Below are 24,322 nucleotides of genomic sequence, written 5' to 3'. Positions count from 1 at the left end.
TGTCCCACTGTCCGGTGTGTCACTGTTTGTCCCCCCAGTGCCTGCCTGTCCCACCCCCAGCTGTGGTGACACCACCCTGGTTCAGGGGGTGACACTGCAGGTGCCACCAGTGCAGATTTGCCTGCGGCTTTCAGCCCTCCCTTGGGGAACTGAGAATAACTGAGATGCATGTCCTGGAACGGGGTGACTCCCAGGGGATCCCGCCGTGTGCCTCAGCGGTGACACGTGAGCCACCAAGCTGTGTCCCCGCTGTAACTGTCAGTGCTGGGGGGACACAAAACCCACAAAACTCCACACCGCTGTTTAATTTGATGTCAGCACAAAGAGGGGACAGCAGGGCCTCAGGGCCCGTCCCTGTCCAGGCCGGGATTGTGCAGGACAGGGGACAGCAGGGCCTCAGGGCCCGTCCCTGTCCAGGCCGGGATTGTGCAGGATGTAGCGGCAGACCCCGGGCAGGCGCTGGTTCCCCAGCATCTCCTGCAGCTGCTGCATGGGCCGGTTGCCCAGTGCCGTGTGCCCGAAGGTGGGGAACCCACGGGCGTGTGCCCGCTGCGCCGCCACCGTCAGCGCCACCTGCATGTGCCCGTGCCGCCGGTGCTCGGGCAGGGTGTAGCTGTGGGTGCCCGTCCCGAAATGATCCGTCAGCACCCAGGCCACGGGCTGCCCGCTGCTGTCCTGCAGGCACACTTGCGGGAAGCGGCCCAAGATCTCGGCCAGGAAGCGCCGGCTGCGGGCGTTGCCCCCGTAGGGCCACGTCTCGTTGAGCAGATCCACGTGCGAGGGGCTCAGGGAGCCCACGCGCACCCCGGGGGCCGGCCTGGGTGAGGCAGGGGTTAGTGGGGGGCTCGGGGGTGTCCCCGTGTGGGGACAAGGGTGGGGGGCTCTCACCGGGGCTCCGGCATGCTGCTGGGGTCAGGGTGCCAGTAGGAGTAGTACTCGACGATGTCCAGCTCCACACCCTTCTTCCCTGCCAGCTCCTGGGACACCGTGGCCAGCCCATCCTGCAGCCCTGGGGATGGGAGTGTCAGGGGGGTCTGTTCCCCCTGTACCCCACCATCCCTGTTCCCAGTGCCCCTGTATGACCCCAGTGTCCTCCTCAGTGTCCCCAGGGCCTACCTGCAACACCAGCCTCTATTCCCAGTGCCCAAATCCCTGCTTCCAGCGTGCCCAGTACCCCAATCCCGCTCCCATCATCCCCAAGTCCACCCCCAGCACTCGCAGTGTTCCCAAGGACCCACAAATCTAGCTGCAATGCTTCCCAGTGCCTCCAGCATCCTCAAGTCCAGCCCCAGTACCCTCACTGTCCCCCAGGACCCACAAATCCAGCTGCAATGCTTCCCAGAGCCCCAGAAACCCCAAGTTCAACCCCAGCACCCCCCACAGGACCCTGCTTCCAAGGCACCCAGCAGTGCAATTCCCTGCTGCTCCCCAGCACCCCCAAATCTCACCCCAACATTCCCCGCTGGTATCACCCACCAAACCCCCATGCCAGCACACCAAATCAGGCCTCCAGTGCTCCGCAGCACCCAAACACCCATCCTCAATGTCCTCCAGCACTCCCAATCCCCTCCACCAGTACCTCCCAGCTCCTCCCTGCCTCCACCAGCTCTCCCTGGTGTCCCACACTCCCAGTGCTGCCCAGTCCCTCCCTAGGATGTCCCCAGGCCACCGATGAGGGTGAAGGCGGCGTCCCAGCGCAGGCAGCCAGGGGTCTCCAGCAGCGCCCGGTACGCGCCCAGATCCCGGTAGAACGCCGCCTGCGTGTTCCAGTACCCATCGTTGGCCGGCACCTGGGGGCACCCATGGCTGCTCTGAGCACGCTTGGCACGTGCCAGGGCACCGTGTCACCCCCCTCCTGCAGCGCCCCATGTCCCCACTGGCCACCTCTCCACTGGGCCGGGCCAGCACGGCGCCAAATTCGGGCCACTTGTCCACCAGCACCTCGAACTGGCCAGGGTTGCCCCGGTTGATGTTCAGCACTGCCCCGAAGACCTGGGGGAAAAGGGGGTCAGCCATGAGGGACAAGGAGGGGACAGATGGGGGTCAGGGATGGGGGCTTGATATGGGGGCAGTGTGGGGTCAGAGCTAAGGGGAGGGGGGCAGGTGTGGGGAACAGGCCAGCAAAAAGGGTCCCTAATGACACAGGGGTCCCCGTCACCAGCAGGGGTGGTATTGGGGTCCCCATCACAGCAACAGATGAGTGACACTGGTGTCCCCGTCATGGCACAGGGCAGGGGTGACAGCAGGGTCCCTGTGACTGGCAGGGTGGGGGTGGCATTGGTGTCCCCATCGTGGCACAGGGCAGGGGTGACAGCGGGGTTCCTGTGACTGGCAGGGTGGGGGTGGCATTGGTGTCCCAGTCATGGCACAAGGCAGGGGTGACAGCAGGGTCCCTGTGATTGGCAGGGTGGGGGTGGCATTCGTGTCCCAGTCATGGCACAGGGCAGGGGTGACAGTGGGGTCACTGTGACTGGCAGGGTGAGGGTGGCATTGGGGTCCCCATCGTGACACAGAGCAGGGGTGACAGTGGGGTCCCCATCACCGGCAGGGCAATGGGCAGGCTCTTCCTCAGGATCCCCTCCAGTTGCTGCAGATGGGCAGAGCACGTCAGGATCTTCATTGTCCTGCTGAGAGACCCTCAGTAACAGGGGGACAGGGCCACCAGGCATGGCCCCTGTCCCTGTCCCCATCCCTTTCCCCATGGCCCCCATCTCCTCCAGCACTCACCCTGCAAGAGTCCTGAGTCTGTGGGTTCCAGGGGGCCGTGGAGTGGGAGACTGGAGACAGTGTGGCGCTTGGTGACAATGGTTACCGCAGCTGTCACGGGCCAGCGAGTGCCCCCTGCCTTGGGGGGCAGCGGGCAGGGTCCATCCTGCTGAACACTGGGCACTGGGCCAGCCCTGTGGCCACCTGAGGACGGGTGCCTGTCTGGGACACTCTGGGAAATCACCCCAGTGCCACCAGCTCCCCACGGATCCTTGGTGTCCCCACCTGCCTCACGGTCACGAAGCCATGCAGATCCTGAGGTGCCCAGCCCAGCTGCAGCTCCTGGAGGAGACCCTGCGGAAGAGCCTGCCCACCACCCTGCCGGTAACAGCCACCCCGAGGCTCCCTCTGTCTCCTTTGCCCTGTCCTGCTGGTGACAGAGTCCCTGGGGATCCCTCTGTCCCTCTGTCCCTCCCTCTCTGTCGGTGGTGACGACTCTGGGGTCTCCTTTGTCCCCTCACCCTTGTCCTGTCAGTGCTGCTGATTCCCGGGACCCCCCTGTCCCTGTCCCCCGTCCCCTGCCTTGCCAGTATGAGGACCCTGGGACCCCTCTGCCTCCCCATGTACCCTGGTGGTGACAAGGACCCCTGTGTCCCCTCTCCCCTGCCCTGCTGCAGACAGACACCTTGGGGTCTCTGCTGCTCCCTCTCCCCTGCTGGTGAGGGACCACAGGGACTCTGGGCACCCCTGTGTCCCCTCCGCCCTGTCCTACAGGTGACAATGACCTTCCATGCAGGTCCTGGGGACAGTGATGACGGTGGCCAGGGGGAACCCGGCCTCCCACGAGGTGCTGGTGGACTCCTGGCCCAATTTCAGCATCGTCCTGACCCGCCTGCGCCCAGAGGTGCTGCCCTGGGTGCTGCCCCTGCCCTGGCAGCAGCACCCCACACCCCAAGGGCCTGGGAACTGGGGTGCCACCCTCAGCTCCATGTCCCTCCCAGGACCACAGGGACCCCAAGGACTACTACACCAACCAGCTGTCCGTGTTCTACCGGGACAAGGGAGCCCTGCAGGCACTGCTGGAGGGCACTGAGGCCGTGACCCGGGAAAGAGCCTTCCAGATTCTGGGTAAGTATGGCACTGGGAGGACACTGGGCTCCTCTGCCCTCCATCTGGCTCCCCTGTCTGACTGACAGGGTGTCCCAGGGATGCAGGATGGGCTGGACCAGGCCGTGCAGGAGGTGGCCAGTGCCAGGGGCTTGAAGGTGGAGATGATCCAGTACCGGGCACTGATGAGCCCTGAGCCCCCCCAGCCCCGCAAGCAGTGAGTGAGGGGCACTGGGGGCACAGGGGACACTGAGGGGACAGGGGGCTCTGGGGGCACATGGGCACTGAGGGACCAGTCACATCCCTGGGTGGCACACGGAGACCTGTCACATTTCTGGGTAGCACAGGGGGATCATAGTCACCTCTCTTGGTGGCACAGCAGTCTCCAAGCACCTCCCTGACAGGCATGGGGTGACATGAGTGGGATCACTAAGCACACCCCTAGGTGGCACAGGGGTCCCTGAGCACTTGCCTGAGTGGCACAGGGATCACTGGGTGACATGAGAGGGATCACTGAGCACACCTCCAGGTGGCACAGGGGTCCTCAGTCCCTCTCCTGGGTGTTATGATGGTCTCAGAGTCCATCTCTGGGTGGCACAGGGGTTCCCAATCCCATCCCTAGGGGAAACAAGGGTCCCAAATTCCATCCCTGGGTGGCATAGGGGTCCCTGAGCACTTGCCTGAGTGGCACAGGGGTCACTAGGTGACATGAGTGGGATCACTGAGCACATCCTTGGGTGGCACTGGGGTCCCCAGTCCACTCCTAGGTGTCATGAGGGTTCCAGATTCCATCCCTGGGTAGCACAGGGGTCCCCAATCCTACTCCTGGGCGGTATAAGGGCCCCATATTCTATCCCTGGGTGGCACAGGGGTTCCCAAATCCATCCCTTGGGGAAACCAGGGTCTCATATTCCATCTCTGGGTGGCACAGGGGTCCCCAATCCTACTCCTGAGTGGTATAAGGGTCCCATATTCCATCCCTGGGTGGCACAGGGGTTCCCAATCCCACCCCATCTGCCATCCCAGCTGGAACCAGCGTTCAGCATTCCCCCCTCTGCCATGCTCTGTTGCAGGATGCCCCCGGGCCTGCGCCTGGCGCCCGTGTCTCCATCCCACATCTCTCTGCTCAACGCCACGTGGGCGCTGGGGGGCAATGCCCGCAGCCGGGCGTTCCTGCTGGGGCTGGTGCGGGCACTGCCCTCCGCCTGCCTGCTGGGCCCGCGGGGCCGCCCGGTGTCCTGGAGCCTGCTGGACGGGCAGGGCTGCCTGCGCCACGGCTACACCGTGCCCGCCTGGCGCGGCCGCGGCCTCACCGGGCTCCCGCTGAACGCGCTGGGCCGGGAGCTGCACGCCCGCGGCTTCCCCATCTACTGCGCCGTGCTGCCCCACAACACGGCCTCGCTGCACGCCCTGCAGGCCATCGGCTTTGAGCCCCAGCCCGGAACCTTCCACATGATCCTGGGCACCCCCAAGTAGTGCCCAGGGAGGGGAGTGCCTGTCCTCAGGGTGGGGTTACCTGAATCCCCACCCTGCGAGAAAGGGGAACACCCCAATGCCCACACTTGGAGCCCTTCACCCTGATTCCTGCTGATGGCACTGACGGGAGCAGCCCAAATTCCACACGGAGCCGTGACCAGGGTGCAGCACGGGCGAGGCGGGGGGCTGGAGAAAGGCTTTTATTCGTTCATACAAGAATAGATCTTCTGCAATAAATACCCCAATAAATAAACATCTCCAATAAATAAACACTCACAGACGCACCGGGACAGCGGCCGCGCCCCACGGCCTCGCCCCACCGCCCATCGATGGGCACCCATGGGGAGGCGGGGCTTGGGTCAGGGGGCGGGGCCTGCGGCGGGGAGGAGGCGGGGCTTGCTACACAGGCGAGTGGGAGGGGCTTATTGCCGTATGGGGCGGAGCCTATTGCTCCGGGGGCGTGGCTTGCTGCTGGCTGGGGAGGGGGTTATTCCTATGCTCAGAGCGCGTTGGTCCTTTTTGGGATGGGCGGGGTTTTCACCCACTCTGGAGATTTTAGGGATGGGGACAGGCACACTGGGGCTTGGGGACCATGGAGGGGCACGTGAGAGTCAGGACACCTGTCCCTTAAGACACAACCTAGTGACGGAGGGGCTGCGGGGTGACTGTGGTGGCACTTAGGGGTGAGGAACCCCACCCCTTAAGGCACAGCTGGGTGGTGATAAGGATGTGGGGTGGCTTTGGCAGCACTCCAGGGTCAGGAGACAGTTTTGAAGGGACACTGGTTGTGAAGAGGGGACATGGAGTGGTTTTGGTGACACTTGGGGTCAGGAGATGCATCCCATACAGCAGAGTGTGGTGACAGAGGGGATGTGAGGTGGCTGTGGTGGGTGGCACTTGGGGTCAGGAGCCCCTGACTTAAGGCACCATGGTGAAAGTGGGATTGTGAGGTGGCTGTGGGGGCACTTGGGGGTCAGAAACCCTATTTCTCAAAGCACCCTGGTGGTGGACAGGGAACACCGGGTGGCATGGTGGCACTTGGGGTCAGGAACCCTGTTCCTTAAGGCACAATATGATGATGATGATGATGATGATGATAATGGAGGGGCGGCAGGGTGGCTGTGATGACACGTGATGTCAGGAGCCCCATCTTTCAAGGCACTGCCAGGTGATGATGAGGTTGTGGGGTGGTTTGGGGTTTGGAGCCCCATTTCTCAAGGCACACCAGTGGTGGAGAGGGGACCTGCGTGGCCGTGGTGGCACTGGAGCCCAGCAGGTGCTCAGAACCCCCTCGCCTCCAGCCGTAGGGTGACCACAGCGGGCGGCACCTTCTTCTTGAGGCGGTTGAAGTCCTTGGCCGAGCGCCAGAGCCAGGTCTGCAGCTCCTTCAGCAGCCAGAAATCATCCATCTTCTTCAGGAAGTCATTGGGGGCAGTGTGTGCTCCAGGGGGCCCAGCGGGCGGCGCGGCGGGCCCGGCGGGCAGCGGGTACCCCAGCGAGGACATGACGCCGCCGATGCTGAGCACCAGCCCCTGCAGGCTGGCGCAGAAGTGGGCGAGGCGGTGGCGCAGCTCGGCCGTGCCCACCTGCCCGTCCAGCAGCCGCAGGTAGCAGAGCAGGCGGCTGTAGGCCCGGTAGTTGGCGGCCAGACGCGCGTTGTCCGTCAGGCCCCGCCACAGGTCCAGGTCCACGGTGGCGCTGGGCACGCGTGGCTCGGCACGCACCAGCCGCGGCGGGTTGAAGTCGGGCTCATTGAACGGGGGGCCCAGGTAGTTCAGCTGCAAGGGAATGGGGGTGCCGGGGGTCAGGGATACAAATCCACCCCGTGCCCAGCTCCACGTCCCGCTCATCCCGCTCATCCCGCTCATCCCGGCTCTCCCTTCTCCCGTCACGTCCCCCTCGTGCCCGGCCCCAGCCGGAGGTTCCAGCGCGGCCCGGGCGGTGCCACCGTCACCGCTTGGCACCGAACGCGCCGGGCCCGCCGAGGGCACGTCAGGGCAGGGACGGGGAACCTCCGGGTGAGTCGGCGACGCCGGCGGGGAGGGAGAGGCGGATGCCCGCGCCCATGACGGAATCACGGGCCGAGGGGAGGGTGCCCGGGAGCCGCCCTGCGCCCGGGGGGCGATGAGGCATTTCCGCGCCCTCCGGCGTGGGAGCAGCTGGGCACGGGGTGGATATCACGGGGGGTGCAGCGTTGGGAACTCACGTAGGTGCCGGCGAGGGTGCGGAGCTGGTGCTCTAGGTAGCGGGTCAGGTCGTACGTCTGCTGGATGGACTGGCCGGCGCCCAGCTCCTCGGAGCAGTTCAGCGCCGGCAGCGCCGGCAGGTTGCAAAGCGCGGCGCACAGGAAGGTGAAGATCCCCCAAGAGTCACCTGTGGGGGACACACAGCACCTCAGGGCGGGGTAACAGGGACACTCCGACTCCGTGTGTGCGGCGCTGAGCCTGCAGAGTATCCCCGAGTCATCCGTCTGAGCGAGGGGAAACTGAGGCACGGAGGAGGGGAGGGTGGGATCCCCCTCACCTCAGCAGCCCCCGGAGCAGCAGGAACCCCCCACCTCAGCGCGGTGACCCCCCGGCTCCCCTCGGAGCGCTCCCGCCCGCGGCTGCACCAACAATCCTTTATATGGTCTGGAGCAGCGCGGCCGCGGCATTCTCGCCGGGACACACACGCCTGGGATATATTTGGGCACCGCCAACGCCGGAGCGGCCCGGGCACCCAGCGGGGACCCCCGCCGAGGGGCCACCGGGAATATGGGGGGGAGGGGGGTGGGAAGCGGCTCCTCGGAGCGGCCGGGGCGCGGGGTGACCTTTGCGGAGGCACCGGAAAGCGCCGGCGGGGTCCCCGTCATCACCGGCCTGACGTCAGGGCGGCCCCGGAGCGCGGCCGGCGGCTCCGCAAAGGTCACGGCCCGCGGCCAGCACGCTGCGGCCAGCTGGCACCCCCGGCTCGCCACAGCCGGCCTTCCCGGCAGCGCTTCCCGGGAAAGCCCGGCCGCTGGCACGGCTCGGCACCGCGGGGCTCCCGCTGCGGGCAGCACCCCGCGCCCCGCGCGTCACCGCTCCCCGTCACCGGCCGCGGGTGACGCACGGCGGCCCTCGGGGACACCCCGGCTCCGGCCACAGCGGCATCACCGCCCTGGGTGTCCTGCAAACCGCAAACCTCGCTGTGGGGGATGCGAGTGCCCCGTGGGTGTGCAGGGCACTGTCACACCTGGGATGCACCCCGGAGGTGTGCAGGGCACTGTCACGCCTGGGACGCACTGCGGAGGTGTGCAGGACACTCGTGACACCTCTGGGATGCGTCCAAGGCACGCCTGGGATGCACCTGATGTGTATGCATCACACAGACGTGGGGAACACGGCATTTTCCAGACGTGTGACACCATGCAGTGTGACACCGTGCACACGTGTGACGCACCACACGCATGAGACACCACCCAGGTGTGTCACCTCCCACACGGGCGTGTGACACGTGTGGCACTCACAGGACATGCCGGGCGAGCATGCAGCGTGCTGTGCACATACCCCATCGGGGAGGACACTCCGTTATGTGCCACCCACGTGTGACACGCTGTGGACACACCATGCCACACCGCGTTGTGACACCCCACGTGGCGCCACGTGCCCCCGTGTCCCCCGTGCGTGCATCCCAGTGTGTCCCGGTGTGTCCCGGTGCCTCCCGGTGCACGGAGCGTGCGGCCGGCTCCCAGTGCGTGCGAGCGTGGGCCGGGGGGGGCGGGGGGGCCGCGGTGACTCACAGCACACAGAACCCCCCCCCCCTCGGTGTTTGCTTTGGCCGGACCCTCGCCCGCCGCCGGCTCCGGTTTCCAGGCGGGATTTACACCCGCCCCGGCCTGGCCGGTGCCAAACCAAACACAGCCGGGGAGCGGGATGGGGGGGGATGGCAGGGATGGGAGATTGGGATGCAGCCATGGAGGATCCCGGGCAGGTGGCCTGGACACGAGGATGAGGATGGTGGAGGAAGGGGATGGAGGTGGGTGTCTGAGGGGTGGGAACGGTGGGATGCACAGAATGGATGGTGCTGGGCAGAGGTGACCGTGACACAGTGACAATGGTGACCCTGGCACAGCAGTGACAGTGACTGGGGCACAGCAGTGACGGTAACCATGACACACATGACACAGTGACTGGGGCACAGCACTGACAGTGGCCATGACACAGCAGTGACAGTGACACTGCACAGTAATGAGGGTGGCCATGACACAGCAGTGACAGTGACCGTGGCATAGCAGTGACAATGACCGTGGCACAGCAGTGACGATAACAGTGGCACAGCAGTGACGGTGACTGTGGCCCAGCAGTGACAATGGCCCAGCCACAGCCGGTGCCCCCGCTGTCCCCTGCCCACCGTGTCCCCGCGGCTGGCGCCGGGCACCCACCGGCACAGACAGTGGAGGAGGGAGGCTCCAGCCGGCACAGCTGGATCCCGGTGACGTCGGAGAGGAAGAGCCCGAGGGTTTCAAAACCGGCCCTGGAGCGCGGCCAGGATGCTCCCAGCCCACGTAAGCAGCTCATGGCGTGCCTGCCCGGGGTCACCCGCTGGGCCCTGGGGACACCCGAGCAGCCGAGGTGACGGGGGGCCAGGGCAGCGGGCACCCCCTGCTCTGCCAGCACACCCACCCGCACACACCGGCGCTGCCACGGACACCCACCGCACACGTGGCAGCGGGGACGCGGCTCGCCCCCTTTGGGGTGACACCGGGGACCCCCTGCCTGCCACCCGCTTGGCAGCGCAGGCAGCAGCGCTGGCCAGACCTCCCGGCCAGCGGCCGAGGCAGGAATTCGGCCACGGAGACGGTGAGCTGTTCGCCGGGCATGCTGTGGGCAGAGCCGCCAGGGCTGCGCGACCACAGAGCCGCTTTCCCGAAAGCCTGTCGGCGGGGGCGGCGGCGGGAAGGGGAGACCCCCCGGCCCCGGAGCCCCGGCCCAGGACGGGGCCGAGGCGGCCCCAGCGCCGCGGCGGGAGCTGCCCTGTATCTGATGGGCCGGCGGCCAGCGGCCAGCAGAGCCCCGTCCCAGCCCGCAGCCCCGCTCCTGAGGCCAGCACGGGAGGTCTGGCGGTGGCCAGGCATGGCTGTGGCACAGAGGACAAAGCAGCCTTGTCCCCGCTACGCCAGCCACTGTCCTGGCCACCAACGGGCACCGCTTAACCCCTCACGGGGTGTTTCCCAGCCCAGTGTGGCCGCCAGCTCTGAGGGGCCTGGAGTGGGTGACACTCATGGACAGCGGCCTCTGTGTCCCCACATTGCTGGCATTTAACCCTGCCGTGTCTGGGGAGGTGACACCACAGCACAGCAGCGTCCCTGTGGAGCTGGCACGGTGGGGACACAGGGATGCTCACCTTCCACACCCAGATACCACAGACACAGCATTCCCCAAGTTCCAACAGGAAGAACACGTGTGCCCTTGCTCCCCAACAGCACCCACGGCCACCGCTGCGGGGTCCCCATCCCATTCCATCCATCCCATTCTGCCGCACTCCATCCCATGCATCCCATCCCATGCATCCCATCCCATCCCATCCCATCCCATCCCATCCCATCCCATCCCATCCCATCCCATCCCATCCCATCCCATCCCATCCATCCCATCCATCCATGGCAAAGCTGCCGTGCCAGGGGTGGGTGGTGGGGCGGGGGGCTCAGGCCCCGCGTCCCCCCTGGTGCAGGCCGTGCCTGCTCTCACTCGCTCGCGGCGCTGTGTTTACATCCTGTCTCCTCCGTGTGTTTATAAATGCGGCCGCGCACGGGAGACTCCAGCGAGGCCGTAATTAGTTGGGCCTGGATTTCCCATCCAGCTCCGGCTCCAGCCAGCGGCACCATGGAAACACCCCCGGCGGTGAGGGGGGCGCAGGCCCCTAATCCCAACCAGACCCCGCTGCCCCACACGCACGCCCTGAGAGGCACCTCCATCCCTTCCTGCCACTCCCGGCGCTGGTCACGGAGCCACAGAGCCCTCCAGGGGCTTTCTGGGGGCTCACCAGCACAGAGCCAGGCTGGCCGCCCTCCAGCGGGGCAGGGGACACCCGGTGCCAGCCCACGTGGCACCACAGAGCCGTGGGTGACACACCTTGGCACCTCCGGCCCCGCTGACATCGCCTGCCATGGGGACACTGCCTGCCTGCCTGGCTCAGTGTGGCACCAGTGCTCTGGTGGGCACGGCCATGCCCTGATGTCCCCACAGCACCCTGCTGAGGCCTGGGACGCCTCTGTCACCCACAGGCCACGTGCCACACGCAGCCACAGCACTGCCGGGCCAGCTGCTTCCGAGATATCCCAGATTTCCCAGCCAGCCCATCCAGGAGTGCATCCCCACCAGCCTGCCCTCGCTGGGACGGCGGTGCTGGCACGGTGGCACCGGGACGCCGGCGCTGCAGCCCCGGGGGGCGCGGGGGGATGATTTATGGGGCTCGGTGCCACTTAGCAGGGCATAAATCTCCCCCCAGCGCGGCCCTGTAAGCAGAGCCCTCCGCATTTCCCAGCGGAGCCTGCGCCTAATGCAGCCCAGATGTGCGGCCGCCACCGTGCCCTCGCACCGCCCGCTAAACAGGGACACCGGGGATGCCGAGAGTCCCGACACCGCCCGGCTGGGGATGTCCCGGAACGGGAACGGGGTCCCGCCGGACGAGCCCCAGCGCCGCGGCTCCTCCTCGGCGTCCCCTTCCCCGCCCGTCCCCGCAGGCCTCGGCACCGGCCGTGCCACCGGTCCGGCCACGTCCGCCGGGCCCGGCTGCGGCGGGAAGGGGGAGAGGAAGGGGCAAGGGAGGGCGACGGAGCCGCCGGGGATCCCGGCCTCGCTTTTCCGGTTCGCCGGCGCTCGCCCTGCCGTGCCCGTCCTGCGTCACGGCGGCATCGCGGGAGCCGGAGCCGAACCCGGCGGCGGCCTCGTGCTGCCCCGGCCCCGGTGCCGCCGCCCGGGACCCCGGCGAGCCTGGCGGCGCCCACACTTTGACCTTTTAAGGGTGTTTTCCAGCATTTTCCGGGCGAGCAGCCCCCGGTGCCGGTGTGCCGCCAGGCCGGCCGGCCCCGCTGCCGCCCCGGCGGTGCCGGTGGCCGCCGGGGCCGAGGGAACAAAGCCGCCCCCTCCCCGGCACCCCAACCCCGCTGCCGGGTCCCGCAGGAACGACGCCGGCTCCAGCGGCGGATCCCGTGTCAAGCCCCGAAATGCAGCCCCGGGCAGGAAAACTAACTCTTGCAGCCCCCCATAAATCCCACCGACTTTCCTTTTCCTCCCCTCTGTCGGTCCCGGGGTTTAATTCTCCGTGCTCAGCGGCGGTTCCCTCCCTGGTAATCACAAACATGCATGGAAAAGAGGGAAGGAGAGAAAGGGGAAAAAAAAAGAGAAAAAAAAAAAAAGAAACAACAACCCAACCTAGAGAGGGGAAAGTCTTAAATCAATCCCAAAGCCAGACAGACGTTTTAATCACATCAAATTAAAATCAGCAGTCGGTTTGGAAAGGGGAAAAAAACTGCCGGCAGATGCAGGCAGGGGAGTTGGGGCAGCCCCCCGCCCCGCACCCAGCGCCGCGGGCTTACCTGAGAGCTCCCCGGTTACATTTAGCATAGTCGGGGTGCGGGGGGATTTTGGGGGGCTCGGCTCTTGCTCGGCTCCCCGAGCCCGCCCGCTAGCCTCAGCCCTGGCTCGCTGCTTCTCTCGCGCTCAGGGTTGGGTGGTGGTTTTTTTTTTTTGGGTTGGTTTCTGGCTTTCTTTTTTTTTTTTTTTTTTTTTTTTTTTTTTTTTTTTTTCCCTCGGTCTCTATTTGTTTTGGTTTGGGCTCGCTCGGGTGTTAGGTGGAAAAAAAAAAAAAAAAAGAAAAACCGGGGCGGGTTGGGTGGGTTTTTGGGGTGTGGAGGGCTCGCACCGCGCTCCGGCTGCCTCGCTCGCCGCCGTTCCCCCCTTCCACCTCCCTTGATTTGCTCTTTTGATTGGGGTCCAGGAATGCAGGAATAAAAAAAAAAAAAGAAAAAGGAAAAAAAAACTGGAGCTCGCATCCACCCTCTCCAAGCTGCTGCCTCCTTCTTTCCTCTTTTTTTTTTTTTTTTTCCCAATTCAAGTGTTAAGCAGAACCAGGTTGCTTTAAAGAATGTATTTGATGCAATTGTACACAAGAGCGGGCTCCATTCATTCCCTCCCTCTCCCCCCCGGCCCCGGCTTCATCCCCCCGTTCCCCATCCCCATCCCGGGCTCCCGGCACCGGGCAGAGGTTGGGAGGCTGGAGCCGAGCCCCGGCGCTGCGGAAGGCGGAGGGGAGGGAAGGGAAGAGGGGGGTCCCCCGGGGTGCCGCTGGCCGGCTGGGAAGGGGGGGACCCCCGCTTTCTGCCTTGCTGCGCCCCCGGTGCGCTTCTGGCTCCCGCCCGGCTTTTGTTAAAGTGGCAGCGGCGGGGCCGGTGCGGGGCCCGTGCTCCCCCCGGGACGGTCTCCTACCTGCTCTCAGCTCCATGCGGGACGGGCGCGGGGCCGGGGCGCTGCGTGCGTGCTCTGGGCTCCCCGGGCGGGCAGGCAGCGGTCCCGCACACCGGCCCGGGACTGCGGCTCCCATTTGCCGCTCCGAGCCCTCTCGCCTCTTCTCCTCCCCGCGCACAGAGCCGAGAGCCCGGTCCCGGGGGGAGCACGGGGGGGACGGGACGGAGGGGGGGTCCGGGGAGGGGAGGACGGCGGGGGACGGGGCGAGGTGCGGCGGAGCGGCTCCTCTGGCGGGGCCGGGGCCGGGGGGGGCGTGGGGTGCCAGCCTGCCCCCCCTTCCTTCCCCCCCCGGGGCAGCGGGGAGGAGCGGCGGAGGGATGGGGCCGGCCGGTGCGGGAAGGGTGGTGGCGGGGCGGGGAGGGGGGGGTCCTCGGCTCCTCGCTGGCACGGCCAGCCCCCTCCCCTCTGGCCGAGAGAGGGGGTCCGGGCCCCGCGGACCCCCCCCGGCTCCGGGAGCCGCAGCGCGGCGGGCGCTGCCCCGCCGGGACGGCGGCAGGTGAGCGGCGGAGCGGGGGGAGAGCGGCGGGGTCCCGGCGGCACAACCGGAGCCCCCCGGAGCGGCTGCGGCGGCTCAGCCCCGGGGGACCCTCCGTCCCGAGCGGGGGCTTCGCTTCTCCCCGAGCCCCCGGGCCCCCCCAGCCCCTTCCCTCCGGTGCCGGAGCCGCTTTCTTCCCGGTTATCCTCCCCCGTTAGGACAATCCCCGTCCCGGCGCCCGCGGGGCCCTTGGCAATGACCGCGGCGTTGCCCGCAGCCCACCGGGGGTGAGCGGGGTGGGCTGGGGGGGCGTGGGGAGACCCCCAGGGCCGAGCGGAGCGGCCGCCGGAGGGGACCCGACAGCCGGAGCCCCCCGTCCCTTCCCCTCGTGTCCCTCGTCCATGAGTGGGTGCTGCCGCGGGGCTCTCTCGGCGGGGAGAGGAACGTCCTGGCTCCCCCCAAAAAAAGCTTTGTTTAAAACAAAGGCGCTGGGAGCGCCGGGAAGGGCCGGGAGGTAACAGGCGGATTCGCTTCCACTCCAGACCCCGGCCCTGGCCAGGTCCGAGCCCTCCCGGCTGCCATCGCATCCTCCCGGCTTTCCGCGGGACGCGGGGTGCACAGCAGGACCCCCTGTCCCCAAACCCACCGGGACACTGGGTGCTGAAGTCATTAGCAGCAGTTTGGGGACCCCCCGTAGGGACAAGCCACACACGGACGCGCTGCTGGCTGATTTATGGCTCGGGAAGTGCGGATTTGGTGTTGAATCCATGAGGACGCGCCCAACAGACATGTCAGGGGTGGCGAGGGGGACTCTGGATCCCCTCCCCCGGGTGAATGGGGGACGCCCCGCAGCTCTGGGGATCCGGAGGGGCTGCGGCGGTGCCGGACGGAGCTGCCCAAAGGATCCGCGGCTGGGGGGAGCCCCGGCCCGGCGCCCCGGCAGTGTGTCTGGGGGGGTCCGCTCGGCGTGGGGCCGGCCCCTCGCCCCCCCAGCCGCAGGGCAGCGTATCTGGTTTCCCCCCCGAGCCAGCAGATCCCGCCAGCAGCGCTGGAGCAGTTGGGAAAAGACGCCGGGCCGTCCCCGGGGGTCTGCAGGCTGCCGAGGCGGCGGGGCTGCCCTCGCTGCCTTCTCCCCTCCCCAAAACCCCGCGCTGCGCCCGGGTCTGCGGAGCTTTCCGGCTGCCACGGCTCCCGCTGGGTCCACACCTGAGACAGGAGAACAGGAGGAGGAGGAGGGAGCCCGGCCCGGCAGATGCAGCTCCTGAGCCGCTCTCCCTGTGCCAGCCAGCGGTGCCAGGAGGGAGCCCCGGCCCCGGCACAAAGCGGGCACGGGGCACGGGCAGGTCAAGGCGCTGCGAAGCTTCATCCTCACATCCTGTTCCTCCTCCTCCTCATCTCCCGGAGTGGGTGAGGCCGTGCCTGCCCTGCCCTCGGGGCCGTCACCGGGCAGCTGAGCTCACCTCCAAAGGGCGCTGCCCTTTGCGGCCGGAGGAGGGAGGCAGGGACCGGGCTGCCCGAACCCCGAAACCCCGGCGGCAGCCCCGGAGCGGGGCTCGGCTCGGGCAGCGCCCGGCCCCGTGGGGACAGCGCTGGGGCGCGGGCAGGGGCGCGGAGCGGCCATCCGGCTCGGCGTGTCCCCTCCTGCCGGGCTGGCAGCGGCAGCCCAGCTGTGGCCGTCTGTCTCGCCGAGCCTCTGCCCGGGCGAGGGCGCCGTGCCATGTGCCGGGAAGGGAGCCGGAGGAGCGGGAAGGAGCCGGGACACGGCCCCGAGCCCGCCGGGTGCGAGGGAGCAGCGCCGTCACCTTGCCCACCATCGCCATCCCGGGTGAGCTGCCCGGCCCCAGGGGGAGCTCAGCCCCCGAGGGCTGCCAGGCTCCCGCTCCCGGCCCCATCCAGCCCATTCCCGGCGAGAGGGAGGGGTGGCCCGGCGCTGGCCCCCGCTGAGGTGTGTGTGTCACGACCGCAGCCAGCTGCGTCCTCTCCGCAGCCCCATAAAACGCCGAGCCCCGAGGCCAGAGCCCCTCCTGGGGACGGCGGCTCCAGAGGAGCCGGGCTGCGCTGCCAGAGCTGGAACGGAGGCTCCCACACAATCCCGTCCTCTCCTCCTCCTCCTCCTGGGAGGAAGGGAAGCAGCCAGTGCTCACCCCAGGGGTGGAGGAGCCAGATCCGGCTGGAGCCCGAGCCCAGGCCAAGGCAGGCCTGGAGTCCCTGGGGCTCCGTGTGGCTGTCCCAGCACTGCCCTACGCGTGGCTGGGCCAGGAGCTCCTGTACCTGCAGCCACAAATCCCGGGTGAAAGGCACCGAGCGCTCCAGCCAGGGAAAGGAGGAAGAGGAGGAGGAGAGGCTGTCACCATGCCCTGGAGGAAGGCAGCCGCGGGACAAGGGCTCTGCAATGGGGCCCCTCGGCTCGGGCTCCGCGGCCACCGGGGCCGGCAGGAGGGACGGGGAGCGGCGGCTCCGGCACGGGCTGGAGGGGAGGGGGGACCCTGCTGGGAGCGCGACTCGAGTTCCTCATGGCCACAGCCCCCCTCCCCCGGGGCCACGGCTCCGGAGCTGCTGCTCCGCTCCGGGCTGGCTGCGGCACAGGCTGTGGGCTGGGCTGGTGTCACACTGCTGGGACAGTGTCACACAGCTGGGACAGTGTCACATCCCCAAGCCAGTGTCACATCCCTGCAAGTGCTCATGGCCACACGGGAGCAACTGGGCCCATGGGAAATGTCCCTGCCCATGACAGGGTGGATTTTAAGGTCCCTTCCAACTCCAACCATTCTGGGATTCTGTGGACCACTCATGGATACACTTGGCCAGCCCAGAATTTATAGTGTACCCCCACTGGAGAATTCTGGGAAACCCCCAAAAATCCATTCCTGGAAGTGCTGAATGGGGCCTGGAGTAACTTGCTCGGTGAATGGTGTCTCTGCCCATGGCAGGGGATGGACCTGAATGAGCTTTAAGGTCCCTCCCAAGCCCAGCCATTCCGTGATTCCATGGGATGCACAGCCAGCAGCACCTCCAGCATGGAGAGAGACCCTCGAGCATTAACTTACAGCATTTCACTCCCCTGTGGAAGCGGACATAGGGATCCCCAAATTCCCTGTCCCGGGAGATAGGGATCCCCAAAACACTGGGATCTCGAGAAGCACCGGAGCGGCTCCGGGGAGTTGCAGCCATTCCTGGGGATCACCGAGCCCCGGGAATGCGGGAAACGGCAAAGGGACCGGGAGGTGCGGGCAGTGCGGCGGAAGGGCAGCCTCGCCTGGGATGCTGCCGGGAATGAAGAGAGGGCCAGGGTGCTGGGAGGCACAAGCACGGAACGACCCAGGCAGAGCCCCGGGATGGGTCGGGAGGCCCCGGGAAGGAGCCGGTGCGGGGCTGAGCGCTGGGAGCCGCGCTGAGGGGCGCGTCGAAGCCCCATTGGCTGAGCCGCACGTCATTTCAACCGGTGCCCAATAGCGCGCTGCGGGAGGCGGGGCTTACCGGCGGGGCAGCCCCGAGAGTCGCCGGGCCGAGGCCCCGCCCCTCCCGCCGGTCACGTGAGGCCATCGCGCGTGCCGTCACGCGCCCCCTCAGCGCGGACCAATCGGCTGGCGGCGGGGGCGGGACCGAGCGGCGCCCCCGACCAATGGGGAGGCGGCCTGGGAGGGCGGGCGCGGGAAGCCGGGACGGCACCGGCGGAGCGCGCCGGGGAAGAGGCCGGAACCGCCGGGAAGGGACGGGGCAGGGGGGCCGGGGGCCTCCACTGCGGGGCCGCTGCGGAGAGACGGCACCGGCGGGGCGGGGAGGGAACAACCACCGCGGCGGGGGGAGCGGCGAGGCCCGAGCGCAGCCCGCTGGGGGCGTGTCATAGCCCGCACGCTCCGCTAGGGGGCGTGGCCTGCGGGTGGCGGGGCGGGGCCCGGGGGCTGGTGCGAAGGCCCCACGTGCCCGCCCGGTGCCGGTGCCGGTACCGGTGCCATGAAATGTGTGATCGCCGGCGGCAACGTCAAAGGTGAGCGTGGCCGGGGGCCCGGGAGCGCGGCGTGCCCGGGAGCCCGGCCTCACCCCCGCTCCCTCTCCTTCCCAGTCCTCGGCCGGGCCGTGCACTCCCTGTCCCGCATCGGCGACGAGCTCTACCTGGAGCCCACCGAGAGTGGGGTACGCAGCACCGAGGGCGCTGGGTGAGAGCTGGGGGGCAGCTGTGCCCCCGTCCCTCTGTGCGGGCAGTGCCAACACTGTGGCTGTGTCCCCAGCTGTCCCTCCGTGCTGTCAACTCCTCCCGTTCTGCCTTCGCCGCCTTCCTCTTCGCACCGCTCTTCTTCCAGCTGTACGAGCCGGGCAGCGCCGGGCCCGACACCGAGCTCTTCCGATGCAAAGTGCACATGAAGGTGCCGTGCCCTGCCCGGGCCCCCCAGAGCTCCTCGTTGTCCTGGGGGATCCAGGCAGGTGACAGTCCCCGTATGCATCCCCATAGTCCTTCTTGGGCGTCTTCCGCTCGCTGCCCTCGCTGGAGAAGTCGGTGGGGAAATGCCTCATCCTGCTCAAGCCTCGTGCCAGCCGCCTGGTCCTGCAGCTCCACTGCAAGCACGGTGAGTACCGGCGGGGGCAGCCTGGGGTGTGACACGGTGAGTACCGGCTGGGACAGCCTGGGGGTGACACGGTGAGTACCGGCGGGGACAGCCTGGGGGTGACACGGTGAGTACCGGCGGGGACAGGCACAGCAGGGATGTGCTGGCCCCGCCTCCTGCCCTGCTGAGCCGCTGTCCCCCCCGCCACCAGGTGTCACCAAGACACACAACCTGGCCTTCCAGGAGTGCGAGCGGCTGCAGGCCGTGTTCGACACGCAGCGCTGCGTCAGCCGCCTCTGCGCCCCGGCACGGTGAGTGAGGGGACACTACGGGGGTGGCGCTGGGGGATGAGGGCGGATGGAAGGAGGGACCCCGGCCGGCCCCACAGGATTTGGGGTGCTCAGCCCCCTCCTGTGCCCCTCAGGCTGCTGGCAGAGGCCGTGGTGCACTTTCCCCCGACGCTGGCTGAGGTGACACTGGGGACTGGCACCAGTGGCAGAATCAGCCTGCGGAACTACGTGGAGGACGACGCAGGTGAGTCCTGCAGGGTAAGGGGACCCTCCCCACCCTGGGGTGCCCTCCAGCCCCCCACCCACCCCGTCCCCCCCTCCAGAGCCGAGCAAGACGATGGTGACGGAGCTGTGGCTGGCTGAGGACGAGTTCCAGTCGGTGGCCGTGGCCCCGGGCTCCCACATCACCTTCTGCCTCAAGGAATTCCGTGTGAGTCCCCAGCTGAGCCCCCCAGTCCCATGTCACCCCCTGGCCCCCCTCACCCTCCCCTTTGTCCCCAGGGCCTGCTGAGCTTTGCCGAGGCCTCCAACCTGCCCCTCACCATCCACTTTGACAAGCCCGGCAGGTAGGAGCGGCCACCACGTCCCCACCCTGTGCCAGCCCCGTGCCTGGCACCCCCTGAGCCCCTCTGTGTCCCCAGGCCGGTGATCTTCACCCTGGATGACACTGTCCTGGAGGTTCACCTGGTGCTGGCCACCCTCTCTGACCTAGACAGCAGCTCCCAGTGCCCTTCCACCAACGGGTGAGTCCCAGATGAGCCCTCCAGTGGCCACGGGCAGGGAGCTGAGTGACCATTCCCAATCCTCTCTGTTCCCACCAGCGTGTCCCACCTGCCTGCCCCGCCAGACGACTTTGGTGACGACCTGGAGTCCTACATGGCAGCCATGGAAACCAGTGAGGGGTGCTCAGAGGGACCCCCCAGCCCCACCTTCCCCCTGCGCACCCCCCAGCCAGCCAAGAGCAAACCCCAGCAGCAGGAGGAGGAGGAGGAGGAGGAGGAGGAGGAGGAGGAGGAGGGAGCTGTGCCAGGGACCCCCCCGCACAAGAAGGTGAGGGATGGGTGTGCCTGGGGGCAGGGGGTGGGCAGAGCCTCCTCCTGACCCCCCATTTCTCCCCACAGTTTCGCTCCCTGTTTTTTGGCTCGGTGATGACACCAGGAAGGCCTGGTCCGGCCACCACCCAGGAGGTGCTGGCGGAGGACAGCGATGGAGAAAGCTGAGCCCCCGAGTCACTGCCACCCCCAGCCTCCATCCAACCACCAGCACAGGCACCCCCCAGTGACCCATTACAAGTTTATTCCTCAAAAAATCCTCCTGCCCCCCCCTCCGCTGCCACCCCAGGGCTGGGCTCTGGGCTCCCCCCTCGCCCCAGCACTCCCTGCCCTGGGCCTGGATTTGCTTTGGTGGAGCGTGGCGGGGGGGGGGCAGGATCCTACAAATAAAAAAACGAGTCGAAAGAAAAGCGACCTGATGCTTGGGCGGGGGGCTGTGGGGCGTGGGCAGCACGGGGGCGGCTCCCAGCTCATTTCTTGGCTTTGGCAGAGTTTCGGGGAGGGGTGACGGGGCGCCCAGCAGGGTTCAGCCCGCTGAACTGCCCGTATTTGCCTTTGTTCTTGTCGGCCGGCTTCAAAATCTGTGGGCAAAGGGGGAGAGAAATCAGTGAGCTCCCGCCCCGGCTCTCCGCTCTGCGGGAGGGCAGAACTCCCTGCAGCCCTCCCTGCAGGAACCAGGGGTGTTTCCCCTCCTGGGCTCACCTGGAAGGAGCACATGAGGGTCTCATCCACGCTCATCATGGCGCCGGCGTTGTCGAACTCGCCACAGTAGTTGGGGGCCGAGAAGAGGGTGACGAGCTGGCGCTTGGCGAAGAACTCGTAGCCGTCCTCCACCACCTGGGGGGGACACGGGGTTGGCAAAAATCCACCTCCCGTGGCCGGTATCCACCTGCCCTGGCTAATTCCCAGTGCCCCAGGCTGAATCTCCAGCCCTCAGTACCAGGGTGAGCACTCCCTGCCCTGCAGCAAACAGCCACAGCTGGGACAAACACCCACTGCCCCAGGGCAGGTATCCATCATCCAGAGTGATTATCCAACCTCTGGGAGGAACAGCCACATCCAAGGGTGACTATTCATCCCTCCTGGGCAAAAACTTCAGAGCAAATACCCAAATGCTGAGGTTAATCCCAAATCCCAAGGCAAACACCCCCAGAGTTTCACCCCACACACTCCTGGGGTACACACTCTCCTTGAAGGGGCAATACCCGGGGTAGAACCACCTGGCACCCACTGGAGACCCAACCCCACGTGTGCCCAGTGTCTGGGGACTCACTGGTACCTGGTGTGCCCGGCAGATGAGGTCCAGGTCGTGCTTGTGCAGGAATTTGGCCACCACCTCGGCGCCGAAGGTGAAGGAGACCCCACGGTCGTTCTCCCCCCAGCCCTGCACGTCCTTGTCGGGGTCGGACCAGAGCAGGTCACAGAGCAGCCCCTGATCCGGGACATCCGTGGGCCGCATGATCCGCCGGATCTGCTCCATCGACTGCAGGTCTGGGGACAGCCCTGCGGGAAAGGGACACCCCCAGAGCTCAGCAGGGACATACCACCCCTCCTCCAGCCCACCCAGATCCCTGGGAAGGCCCATTCCCACCTCCATGGCAGCAGAAGATCTTCTCATCCACAATGGCGGCAATGGGCAAACAATTGAAGCAATCAGTGAAGGTCTTCCAGAGCTTGATGTTGTATCTTCTCTTGCCTGCGGGGAACAAAGGGGGCTTGGAGCTGACCCTGGGGACAGCAGGACATGGAAGGGCAGGAGGACACAGAGGAAGGGCAGGAAGGGGGAAGGAAGGAGCTCCCAGGTGGGATCAGTGTGGGACAGCTCTGGGATAACAGCGGGAAAGGGGGAGCCCAGGGATGCCAGCGGGGTTTGGAGGGCACAGCCTGGGCACTCACACTCGTCATAGAAGCCATAGATGCGGTTGATGCTGGCACACTCGTGGTTGCCCCGCAGCAGGAAGAAGTTCTCGGGGTACTTGATCTTGTAGGCAAGCAGCAGGCAGATGGTCTCCAGAGACTGCTTGCCCCGGTCCACGTAGTCCCCCAAAAACAGGTAATTGCTCTCAGGGGGGAAGCCCCCGTACTCAAAGAGCCTCAGGAGGTCGTAGTACTGCCCGTGGATGTCACCTGGGGAGGGACACAGGCTGTCAGTGTCACCCTGCAGCCCCCCACGCCATCCCAGCGCTGCCCAGCAGCCACGCGGGCCTCACCGCAGATCTTGAGGGGTGCCTCCAGCTCCAGCAGGATGGGCTGGCTCAGGAAGATCTCCCGGGATTTGAGGCACAGCCCGCGGATCTCGTTCTCCGTCAGCTGCACGTTCTTCCCCGGCCGCGACCCTTGGACTGCTCCCAGCGCAGAGAACACGATCAGGGATCCCCAAGAGCTCGGGGACCCCCAGAGCACCCCAGGAACCCCTGCCCTGCCTGCTCCAGCCCTCCCTGCCCGTATCCTCCCCGCCCTCCAGGCCCAGCTGCGGCCCGCAGCCCCTTGGGGACAGCCCCGTCCCCTCCCGTTCCCCTCCGCGGTGCACACACCCCTTGGGGCCCCCATTTCCTGCAGCCCCGTCCCGCGGGGCACAGACCCATTGGGGATCCCCCCTCACATCCCCCACGCCCTCAGGACTCATCTCCAGCTCCGCAGACCCCACGGGAACCCCCCCAAAACCCTTCCCGGCCCTGACCCCCCCCAAACCACCGCGGCCTAACCCGCCCCCGCCAGGCCTAGGCCGGGGACCGCCCCGCGGCGCCGGGACACGGCCCGAGCCGGCCCCGGGAGGTTCCCCGAGCGGCGGGAGGGCGTCCCGGCGCTCGGGGGGCGGCGGGGGCCGCTCACCCTCCAGGAGGCGGCTGATGATGGAGTCGAGGTTGAGCTTCTCGGTGTCCGCCATGGCCGCCCGCGCGCCGCCCCGCCCCGCGCGCCCGCCCAGAGCGGCCCCGGTGCGCGTGGCGCCCCCTGCCGGCCGGGAGGACTCAGAGCAGCGCGGCTGGCCCCATGTCCCGCTGGCCCCCTGTCCCGTGTCCCGCTATCCCCCTGTCCCGTGTCCCGCTGTCCCTCTGTCCTCCTGTCCCGCTGTCCCGTTGTCCCTCGGCCACGGCGTCCCAGCCCCGGAGGGACAGCAGAGCCACGGCGGTGTCACACAAGCAGGGGGACAGCCATGGAGATGGGACACGCTCCTCAGAGGGACATTCCGGGCAGAGGAACGTCCCGGGAAAGGTGACACCCCGGGCAAAGGGACATCCCGGGCAGAGGGACATGCCTGGGAAGGGGAACGTCCCGGGAAAGGGGATACTGCGGGCAGGGAGCCTTCCCTGGAAAGGAGAACGTGCCAGGCAGAGGGACTTCCCTGGAACGGAGGACTTCCCGGGAAAGGGGACATCCCAGGAAAGGGGGACATCACGGGAAGGGGGACATCTGTGGGCAAGAGAACAACCCGGGCAGTGGACACGCCGGGCAAAGGGTAGAGCTCGGGCGAGGGGACACGGGGGACAGGGGGGACATGGACACGATGGGCCTGGGGACACAGAGCTGGAGAGGGAGGGGAGCAGCCTCGGCACAGACAACGGCTCCCGGGACTGCGAGGGGACAGGAGGGGACACAGAGACAACCGGGGATCCGCATCCCGGTCCTGGGAGCACAGGGACAGCCTGGGGACACGGGAGGACACGAGGGGACAGGATGCTTGGCAGAGCCCAGAGATGTCCCCACGCGGGGACTCCGGGGACACCGTGGGGAGCGGCACCGGCCGTTGCCGGGAGATTGTTGCCACCCCGAGGTCCCTGGTCACACCCCGCAGGGCGGGCTCCCACTGGGGACACGGGGGAGGGTGACACATTTGTGCCACTGCTCGTGGAGGGTGGCAAGGCAGGGATGGTGTTATGGCTGTCCCCTGTCCCCACTGGCTGTGCCACGCCGTGCCATTCCCTGGGTGCCACGCCGTGCCACGCCATGCCATTCGCTGTGTCCCATTCCATGTCGTGCGGGGAGGTCGCGAATAGCTCCCGGGGCCTGCCCTGACATTTCTGCTCCGCGGTATCAGTTTTACTCCCGTCCTCGGCTGACCCCGGGCTGGCCCCGGCCCTGCCCCCGGTTACTTGTCCCCTGCCCCCGTCCCTTGTCCCACTCCCTATCCCAGTCCCTTGTCCGGTTTCCCGGCGGTGCCACCTCGGCCCCGCTGTCCCCTCCCTTC

General features: G+C 67.3%; 5 protein-coding genes across 5 annotated transcripts; 2 read left to right on the top strand and 3 right to left on the bottom strand.

Annotated features, from left to right (window-relative positions):
* Window positions 1–352: 352 nt before the first annotated feature.
* Window positions 353–2,620, bottom strand: LOC102061810 (glycine N-acyltransferase-like protein 3). The gene is made up of 5 exons (XM_074543680.1): window positions 2,543–2,620; window positions 1,885–1,992; window positions 1,670–1,790; window positions 889–1,009; window positions 353–817 (listed from the first exon to the last, which is right to left on the bottom strand). The coding sequence occupies exons 1-5, from the start codon at window positions 2,618–2,620 to the stop codon at window positions 397–399; spliced, it is 849 nt and encodes a 282-aa protein (XP_074399781.1). The 3' UTR covers window positions 353–396.
* Window positions 2,541–5,526, top strand: LOC102062868 (glycine N-acyltransferase-like protein 3). Its single transcript, XM_005496869.3, has 5 exons — window positions 2,541–3,090; window positions 3,503–3,610; window positions 3,708–3,834; window positions 3,913–4,030; window positions 4,887–5,526. Exons 1-5 carry the CDS (start codon window positions 3,013–3,015, stop codon window positions 5,287–5,289), a joined length of 834 nt encoding a protein of 277 aa, XP_005496926.2. The 5' UTR covers window positions 2,541–3,012; the 3' UTR covers window positions 5,290–5,526.
* On the bottom strand, window positions 5,467–13,004 carry CLCF1 (cardiotrophin like cytokine factor 1). The gene is made up of 3 exons (XM_074543681.1): window positions 12,848–13,004; window positions 7,496–7,662; window positions 5,467–7,067 (listed from the first exon to the last, which is right to left on the bottom strand). The coding sequence occupies exons 1-3, from the start codon at window positions 12,873–12,875 to the stop codon at window positions 6,570–6,572; spliced, it is 693 nt and encodes a 230-aa protein (XP_074399782.1). The 5' UTR covers window positions 12,876–13,004; the 3' UTR covers window positions 5,467–6,569.
* Window positions 13,005–17,878: 4,874 nt separating this feature from the next.
* On the top strand, window positions 17,879–20,703 carry RAD9A (RAD9 checkpoint clamp component A). The gene is made up of 11 exons (XM_074543677.1): window positions 17,879–18,238; window positions 18,314–18,384; window positions 18,480–18,614; window positions 18,701–18,815; window positions 19,006–19,105; window positions 19,219–19,328; window positions 19,408–19,514; window positions 19,586–19,650; window positions 19,726–19,827; window positions 19,906–20,134; window positions 20,206–20,703. Exons 1-11 carry the CDS (start codon window positions 18,205–18,207, stop codon window positions 20,302–20,304), a joined length of 1,167 nt encoding a protein of 388 aa, XP_074399778.1. The 5' UTR covers window positions 17,879–18,204; the 3' UTR covers window positions 20,305–20,703.
* On the bottom strand, window positions 20,364–23,126 carry PPP1CA (protein phosphatase 1 catalytic subunit alpha). Its single transcript, XM_005497755.4, has 7 exons — window positions 22,969–23,126; window positions 22,347–22,478; window positions 22,033–22,263; window positions 21,728–21,832; window positions 21,416–21,639; window positions 20,839–20,973; window positions 20,364–20,717 (listed from the first exon to the last, which is right to left on the bottom strand). The coding sequence occupies exons 1-7, from the start codon at window positions 23,021–23,023 to the stop codon at window positions 20,607–20,609; spliced, it is 993 nt and encodes a 330-aa protein (XP_005497812.1). The 5' UTR covers window positions 23,024–23,126; the 3' UTR covers window positions 20,364–20,606.
* Window positions 23,127–24,322: the final 1,196 nt, after the last annotated feature.

Source organism: Zonotrichia albicollis, chromosome 6, assembly GCF_047830755.1.
Source record: "Zonotrichia albicollis isolate bZonAlb1 chromosome 6, bZonAlb1.hap1, whole genome shotgun sequence".
Taxonomy (NCBI): Eukaryota; Metazoa; Chordata; class Aves; order Passeriformes; family Passerellidae; genus Zonotrichia; species Zonotrichia albicollis.
This window is presented reverse-complemented; position numbering and strand designations above follow the sequence as displayed.